We start from the raw sequence: 9,429 nt of genomic DNA on the forward strand, positions 1-9,429 counted from the left end.
TTGAAAATTTTGTGTGTAAGTTGAGGTTGTTTCTGATCCTATATTTATATAGAGGCTACTGAAAATGTGGAAAAAAAAAGACTTTTTATGTAATAGAATATATAATTTATTATTATTATTGTGACAGCTTGAGTTTTAAAATAAATAAATGCCTAATTATTGACTTTCTAATTTTCAATTGAGTTATGTCACATTTTCAATAGGTGTCTAATTATTGACTTTATATAATTATTATTATTATTATTTTAGAGATGGAGCTTGAAAGGGATGGAAGGCAATATTTTTTTTGATATTTAAAAAATGCACATCGATTTTGATATTTTTTAAACTTAAGATAACTTAATTGATTATTTTAATTTGCATAACATGTGCTAATTTATTAATTAGCACATGTTATGCAAGTCTGTCAACTCTAGCTAGACCTTTGATATATGCAAAAAGGAAATAAGTTACCAAATATTGTGTCCTAGTTGTTGTAGTTTTATACTATTTTTATGAAAAAATATCGAAGATTTCATAATTTTTTAAACAAAATATAAAAATTAATTTTAACATAGAAAAAATATTTCAAAATAATAGCAATTGTATTTGTTATAGTTATAGTATGCTTCTAGATGCATTAGTAATTAAAATTAGTTATAAACTGAGGCCAAAACCTTAAAGCATCGTAATTGTTATTCCTATTGTTCATAAAAAAAGATTAATTAAAAAACAATTCAGATTTCAAATCCAAACAATAATTATATTCGCCAATCTCGTAGTAACTTAAGCAAAACAAAATCCTAGATCTAAACACAAAATAAATCTTAAAAACAAAGGAATTATAGGGCTAAAATCTTGTAAAAAAATGTTTTCTCTATATTCCCAAAACTAGCTAGATAACATCAAGCAAAATTGAGAAAAAAAATTAGATCTAGGAATTGGTTACCAAATCAAAGTAAGGCTTAATGAACAAATCAAATTAACCAAAGAAAAAACTCGAAAAATAATAAACTCAAAATATAATAAACTCAAAAATACAAAGAAGCAACTCAGATTCTCGACCTCACCATTGAAAGTTTGTCGTCACCCATCCATTCTCGACCTCAACTTCGGTCTCACCCAGGTTATGCAAGCCCGCAAGCTAGGGCTGTGCAGAAATATTATCCAAACAAATTACAACTGTTTGTTAAAAATTGAATATTCAATTATAATTAGATTGGATCGGATTGGATCAGATCAAATTTTTGAAGATCCAAATTGGATTGGATCAGTGTTGGATGATAACCGAACCAATCCAATTATATATATATTTTTTAAATATATTTATTTAATGAAAAATAAATTAAATATATATTTATTTATTTAATTATGATTATAATTTATGGTGGATTTGTATGGTGTTGTATCAGTTTGAACAAATTTGTGTTTTTATTTATAATATTATGAATTATTTAAGCAAATTCAATTTAATAAAGGCTACAAAATATTGGATGAATCCAATCTGATCAAATACATAAGTAGGGGGAACACATCCAATAGATAGAACCGATCTTATCCAATAGAAAATTGGATTGAATAGACCTAAAAACATTGGACGTGAACTAATAAACACATATATTGTTGGTATTAAATGATCAAATCAAAGGTACGCAACAGAATATATGGACTCATTTTAATAAATATTAATACTAGCTAGTATCATATACATATATAAATACTAAATCACATACAAATAGACCAGGGATTACCTTTTGTAGCCTATTAAATGTCATTGAGTCTTTTTGTATAAATCAACGATATTTCTATCCAGTGTTTTGAGATCTCCCGCCCTGATCTTCTAGACGTGTGGGCACATAGGATTCAAAAGTTGATTTATGTGACTCTACTCAACACATGAGATCTAGAGAGTTTTGAATGTTTAGAATAGTTTTAAGTTTGGAGAAACTATTGCTTTTTAGAGAGAGAGTCTGATTAACCGCCATATTTTAATATCACGTATGTCAAATTTATAAAGATATTTAATCTAATTAAATAATTTTTATTTAATTGAAATATAATTCAAATTAAAACTGATTAGATATTTTCATTTAATTATCTATTTATATCATATTTAAAAAGAATAATTAAATAATTAATTAAATAAATTTATTTGAAATTCAAAATTCAAATCTCATGGATAAAAACCCTCATGCTAGGGGCACACACTTAGGGTTGCCCTAATTTTCTCATTTGTTTATTTAATCAACATTTAAGACAAGATATTTATTCCAACATAAATATCAATTAATTCAAAATGAACTTTATCTTAAAATATCAATTTTAAATTAAATAAATAAATATCATATTATAAATAAGATATTTATTATTTTCTCTTTTTATACTAATCCAAACAAGATTAATATTAATTTTAACCTATGGTTTTTCAAAATAAAAACTATATAGTTAAATAATTAATTAATTCACAATTAATCAATTACTCATAATTATTTTCTTGCCCTGAAAAATTAATTCCTTTGCAATTTAGTCATTTCTCTTAACAAATCTTTCTTTTGACATCCTTACCCTTGACAGTCTAGGACATAGGTGATCTGGGGACCATGGACCTATAATATGAAGCTCCAATAAACCAGATTATTAATTAATCTCTTTAATTTAATAATCTTATTTATTAATTCCATGACTACTCCACTATAAATATGGAATTGCACTCTAAGACTTTACATATTAATTTATTTAAATAAACAAACATTATTTAATCATCATTTTATAGTTTGATATATGTATTTTCGTTTTTATATTACAAGCTTCAAAAATAAAATAAGTCATTAACTAAAATATTATTGGAAAAAAAAAAAGTTGAAGTATTTCACATTCCTAGGACCACAATTCAGATGAGTTTCACTTGAACCTAGAATCAGGTAAAGTTAAGACACCTGGAGTACAATTTTATGGGTTAGAAAAATTCAAACCCAGTAACAAAAATGAGAAAGTGTTAGATTCTCATTCTTGTTTTCAGATTACTACATACCAAACGATAGAGTTATTATTATTATTATTGTTGTTATTATTATTATTATTTTAGAGATGGAGCTTGGAAGGGATGGAAGACAATATTTTTTTCAATATGTAAATGAAAAGAACTAAAGCTATTTTTATAAGTAAAATTTTCACTTAAAAAAAACCTACAAATTATATAGCTATAGAAAAGGTTAGACAATGAAGTTAATTTTAATGTTAAAAAAAATAATAATTAAGGTTAAAATTTCTTTTAAGATAGTATGAGTTAAAAAATTAAATAGTGATAGATTGAGACCTTATAGTCAAATTCTTATTGCCTCAAACTTAATTGTATTTATTATAATCATATATTATGCGTCTAGATGCATTAGTAATTAAAATTAGTTTATTAATGGAAATAAATAATATGAGTAATTATTAATATTAGTGTTAGGCAAAGACTTCTAGATATATTAAACTAATTTTTCAATTTAATCGAGACTTTCTTTTGGAATCTTTCTATGATCAATGATCAATGACAATATAATGCTATTTTGAAATTAAAATTGTGGTAGTCAATGATATTTAAAAAATGCACATCAATTTTGATTTTTTTAAACTTAAGATAACTTAATTGATTATTTTAATTTTTTTTGTGGGGTAATTGATTGTTTTAATTTGTATTTAATTAAAACATATCTTTTTATTGTTAGATCTAATTTATTAATTAGCACATGTTATGCAAGTCTGTCAACTTTAGCACGAGCTTTGATATATGCAAAAAGGAAATAAGTTACCAAATATTTTGTCCTAGTTGTTGTAGTTTTATACTATTTTTTATGAAAAAATATCGAATATTGAAGATTTCATAATTTTTTAAACAAAATATAAAAATTAATTTTAACATAGAAAAAATATTTCAAAATAATAGCATGTGTATTTGTTATAGTTGTACTATGCTTCTAGATGCATTAGTAATTAAAATTAGTTATAAACTGAGGTCAAAACCTTAAAGCATCGCAATTGTTGTTCATAAAAAAACCTAATTAAAAAACTTTTGTTATTTATAATATTATGAATTATTTAAGTAAATTTAATTTGATAAAGGCTCCAAAATATTGGAAGAATCCAATCTGATCAAATAACTTTTGCTGACGCAAAAAATCTGTCAGTAAAATCGTTTTGTGTGGCAGTATGGTAAGAGACCAAAGTAAATGCAACATATGAGCCAAATTAGAGATTTTTATTGCAAAACTCATTTCATTTATTTGTTTATTATATTGATGTAATTGTTTGTACATATTATAAAATATAAATTTGACATTAATGAATATTTTATCTATTTCAATAAGGTTTAATTTTAATTTAAAAGTGTAAAACAATCTTGAGCGCGCGGATACACTACTTGTAAAAATTAATTATACAATCTAAAGTCTTAATAATGGGAAGGCAATGTGTATTAATTAACCATATATATATACCAATAATTGTCCCAAAATGATAATTTAATTTTTAAATACACATACAACAAATGATCATGTCAACAACCATTGGTGAACATAGCTAAAACCAACTTAGCTTCTCAAAATACATAATTTCAATATTATGATATTCAAACGCCACAGAAGGCTTTGATTGGATCTTTGGTTTTCTTGGCCTCATCTGTGACATAAAATCGAATATATTTACGATTATCAAATGGTTTATAGAGTATTGGATGTTCATCATCCACAAATTCTTCTGGCACTTTTATTTCTCCATCTGTGAATGTAAACATTCCCATTGAGTATCTCTCCCCATGTCCAGAAAGGCTAACTTGGTGGTAGCAGGCTCTTATTCTGTCATTGCTCCAAACCTGAGATTAATCAATTTAACCTAACTAAGAAAATGATTTACCATATTGCCTTGATATTCATTACAATTGAATTAAAATTAATTGGTGCTAAGTGGAGTAACCATTTCTTTTAATGGTTTCCATGTAAGATTTTATTTCAAATACACCCTCTTACGTTTGACCCTGGAAGTATGAAAATAATGAATGACCTTAGACACAATAGATCGAACGTGATATTTGACAGACTATAATTGATTGAACACCACAAAGTTGGTTGAAAAGTTTGTGGGTATATACGCCATTACTAATAGGTCAAAGAATCCAACGTGACAAATTGACACACATCGACCTAAATGCCTCAAATGGAGGCCAAGGGTGGAGTAAATCAAAAGTTTTGAAGTTAAACATCTTCTTGATACCATATTACAATTGAGAGAGAAATGTTATTAAGGAATAAGATTGGGGTCATGACTTTAAATTGTTAAGTGGAGTAACTATTTTCTTTATAATAATGATATTATGTATCCTTTATGTTTCCTATGTCAGACTTATTTCTAATAATATATTCTATTATAAACTAGCAGGGCGAATATATTTACTAACTAGAATAATATGTATTACCTTCATCATGTCGCCAGCCATGAGGAGAAAATGAGAAGGTTTTGGGTGAACGCTGATCCAGGTGCCATCCTTGGCTTGAACTTGGAGACCACCAACCTCGGTTTGGTGAAGTATTGTTGTGAAGTTCTTATCTGTATGGGGAACAAACCTTATAGTGGTATCAGAGTCTTGCTTTGGTTCATCATATTTCAAAAATCGAAGAACATGACTGCGAACAGCCTCAACTGGCTTCCAATGTTTCTCCACTCCATAACTTTCGAACACCATTTTTGTAGCCATCTCATCTAATGAGGCTATTTGCTTTGCATATGAATGGACAATATCACTGTGTACCAGCATATGAAATATGTCAAGTATTTTAGGAAAATTACAATTAAATGCTATATATATATATTTATGGAGTTCATAAGAATATATTGATGGGCATATTGGTGTGAGACTAGTTAAATCAAAATTTCTCACTTAAAATAAATAAATAAATTAGATTTAATTTTTATATATAATATTACTTCTTGCCATTTATTTATATACTAGATACAAATAATGTGAAATATAGATTTATGTAGTTTTATTTATAGAATTTATTAATTATTTTTATTAAATTTATATTATTGTCATATAAATTTCAAATAAATTTATTGTTTTAATTAAATATTTTTTTAAGTTTATGTTTGTTTTTGTTTTTGAATTTGATATTCACAACAAGAGATTATATATTATATGTTTAATGTAATATTAAATATTATACGTGGATTTTAAATTTAAGTTTCTTGCTAGTTTTAAAAAAAAAAAAATTTGTTGCTAATTAACAGTAGATTATAGTATATGTTTAATATGATATCATTGTAGCAAGTGAGTTTAAGTTTAATTAAATTTTATTTAAGTTATAAAATGTATGATTTTATTATTTTTAAATAAATATCATTGTAAAATATCTAAAAAAATATCTTATTTTAATTTGTTTAATTATTTATTATTTTTAAATAATTATTATTGTAAAATATCTCAAAAATATCATATTTTGATTTTTTAGTTATTTAATTTATTTAATTTAAGTTTAAGTGATATTTACAAACTAACGTTAAATATAAACATATTTTGTTAAATATAAGAATATTCTGTTAAAGTTAACATTAAAAAATTAAAAAAACTGTTAAAACTAAGAATTTCTGTTATCTACACACTTATTATATAGAAGAGATTTATAGCAAAACATCCTTAATAATATAATTTTTTATAAATATATAAATTTATATATATATGATATAATTATTTAAATTTTCACATTGTAGGAAAGAGGAACACCTTTGATATTCATATCAAAGTTGTTTGAGAGAAAAAGTGCTCTTTTTAAGGTTTTGATTAAACATAATTAATTCAGTTTAGAATAAAAAATGGCACTTGCGATTTGGAAACACACACACATATATATATATACTAGATACAAACATCGTGCAATATGCACGTTTGTTTAGTTTTCTTTATAGAATTTATTAATTATTTTTATTAAATTTATATTAATGTCATATAAATACTATATTTTAATTAAATAATTTATTTATTTTTGTTTAAGTTTATGTTTGTTCTAATTTTTGAATTTGAGAGTGACAACAAGATATTATATATTATATGTTTAATGTAATATTAAATATTATATATGATTTTATATTTAAGTTTCTTGCTAGTTTTTTTTAAAAGCAATTTATTGCTAATTCACAATAGATTATATTATATGTTTAAAATGATATTATTCTTATAATAAGTGAGTTTAAGTTTAATTATATTTTATTTAAATTATAAAACATATGATTTTATTATTTTTAAATAATTATCACTGTAAAATATCTAAAAATATCATATTTTAATTTGTTTAATTATTTATTATCTTTAAATAATTATCATTGTAAAATATCTCAAAATATCATATTTTAAGTAGTTAAATTATTTATTATTTTTTAATAATTATCATTGTAAAAATATCTCAAAAATATCCTATGTTAATTTTTTTAATTATTTATTTTATTTTATTTAAGTTTAATTGTTTACAAACTACCGTTAAATATAAGAATATTCTGTTAAATATAAGAATATTCCATTAAAGCTAACATTAAGAAAATAAAAACCTTTAAAATCAAGAATTTCCGTTATCTACACATTTATTATATAAAAAAATATATATTTAAAAACAAGTGACACCCTTTCTTCTTGAAAACAATTTACCATTTGAAAGGTTTAAATTTTTTTGAATACGGAAGTGTCCCTTTCAAAGTAATAACAATAAGAGAAATAAATAATTTGGAAAAAATATTAATGTCAGCTACAAACAACAATTAGAATAAGTTTTAACTAAAGATAATTCTGTAACACTGACTGTTTATCATACAGTTTATATAATAATACACTATTATAATATAATAATGCAGTTTTAACTGAAAAATGATAAAGAGTGGTTTGATTCATTTTACTAAAGTTAAGTGACATTATATTTTTTAAGGGATAATATTATTTTAGACTCGTACTCTCTGTTTTTACTAAATATTTATTTTGATCGAAAAATATTTTTTTGCACTTCATCCATGTATTGTAAATTGGTTAAAAAAGTTCCTTGAACTCGATTTTGATTAAAATACTTTCAATTGTGACTATGTTAAGAACGTTGCTCGGTAAAAATCTACGCATTTCCTAAGTTGATGAATATTTATATTTCAATATATTTTTGGTGTCAAGTTTTATGTACGGGATCATTGACTTTAGAAAAGCATGGATCTTTGATGAGCATCAATTTTCTATGAAGTCATATTAAAAGGAGGAGTGTTACGGTCAACCTTTTAGTCAACTTCCGTCTTCAAAAACATATGTTGGAGTATTTTTTTCTAATTTTTTTTTTCATAGCGGCATTAGTTGTAGTTACGACATTTTTCTTGCAAATTTTTGAAAAATTCCGAATAGTTTACAGTACCTAGAGCGGAGTTCCTGATATTTCTTGATATTCCAGTTTACCAGGCGTGTTAAAAAAAATACAAATCTATTTTCAGCATTGTAAACTATTCACAATTTTCCGAAAATTTATAGGAAAAATATTGTAACTACAACGAACAGCGCCATATATTTTTTAGAAGGGAGATTGACTAAGAAATTGAAATAGGAGGTTGTCGCAAGCACACGTCTATTAAAAAACATGACTAAAATCGAGTTCGAGAAGCTATTTTTAACCGATTACAAAACATAAACATACGATATCCGAACAAGTATTTAGTAAAAATAGAGAATCCAAATCATCGTAATGGTTCTTAAAATTACGTACCAGAAATGATGGTTGCCATTGATCCACATAAGATCGACGAACTTCCTCACTTCTTCAAGACTTGTTGCCCTATCAATGGCTAAACCTTCATAGAGTGGAACTTGAGGGTTCTTACCAAGATAGCCACGAAAGGGTTCCTCACTAATGTTCTTCATTTTCGTCTCAGTTGGGAGATCGAAAAGCTCCTTCGATTGGCAAAAGATTTGTGTATCATCTTCATTAATGTTAGACAATAGTTCATCATATTTGGCTACGAAACAACCATACTCTTCCAAAGCATATCGGATTTGGTCACACGTGTAAGACCACACGTGTGAGCCTGGCTTCAACTCTTTGTTAGAAAAATCTATAACTGGAATCTCATGCACATCAGCAGCTATGGAACCCATTTTTTTTTCTTTCTTTGAAAACAAAAGTGATTGAAAATTTTGTGTGTGAGTTGAGGTTGTTTCTGATGCTATATTTATAGAGACTACTGAAAATGTGGAAAAAAAACGTTTTATGTAATAGAATATATAATTTATTATTATTATTATTGAGACAACTAGAATTTTAAAAATAAATAAGTGCCTAATTATTGACTTTATAATTTTCAACTGAGTTCTGTCAAATTTTCAATCAGACTCAGCCGTCCTCAAGCTCTTTAGCACCTACTTCATCTTTTATAATAAAAAAAATTCTCCACTTTCCA

The 9,429-nt window shown here is 25.0% G+C and overlaps 1 protein-coding gene across 1 annotated transcript; it reads right to left on the reverse strand.

Annotated features, from left to right (window-relative positions):
- Nucleotides 1–4,428: 4,428 nt before the first annotated feature.
- LOC133829546 (probable 2-oxoglutarate-dependent dioxygenase AOP1) lies at nucleotides 4,429–9,158 on the reverse strand. The gene is made up of 3 exons (XM_062259251.1): nucleotides 8,739–9,158; nucleotides 5,435–5,759; nucleotides 4,429–4,834 (listed from the first exon to the last, which is right to left on the reverse strand). The coding sequence occupies exons 1-3, from the start codon at nucleotides 9,125–9,127 to the stop codon at nucleotides 4,592–4,594; spliced, it is 957 nt and encodes a 318-aa protein (XP_062115235.1). The 5' UTR covers nucleotides 9,128–9,158; the 3' UTR covers nucleotides 4,429–4,591.
- Nucleotides 9,159–9,429: the final 271 nt, after the last annotated feature.

Source organism: Humulus lupulus, chromosome 4 (assembly GCF_963169125.1).
Source record: "Humulus lupulus chromosome 4, drHumLupu1.1, whole genome shotgun sequence".
NCBI classification, from domain to species: Eukaryota; Viridiplantae; Streptophyta; class Magnoliopsida; order Rosales; family Cannabaceae; genus Humulus; species Humulus lupulus.

Coding starts and splice junctions, on each gene's coding strand:
- LOC133829546 (XM_062259251.1), bottom strand. CDS start 9,127: ATGGGTTCCATAGCTGCTGATGTGCATGAGATTCCAGTTATAGATTTT. Junction 5,760..8,738: donor AATGGCAACCATCATTTCTG/GTACGTAATTTT, acceptor GCTGGTACACAG/TGATATTGTCCATTCATATG. Junction 4,835..5,434: donor TGGCTGGCGACATGATGAAG/GTAATACATATT, acceptor GATTAATCTCAG/GTTTGGAGCAATGACAGAAT.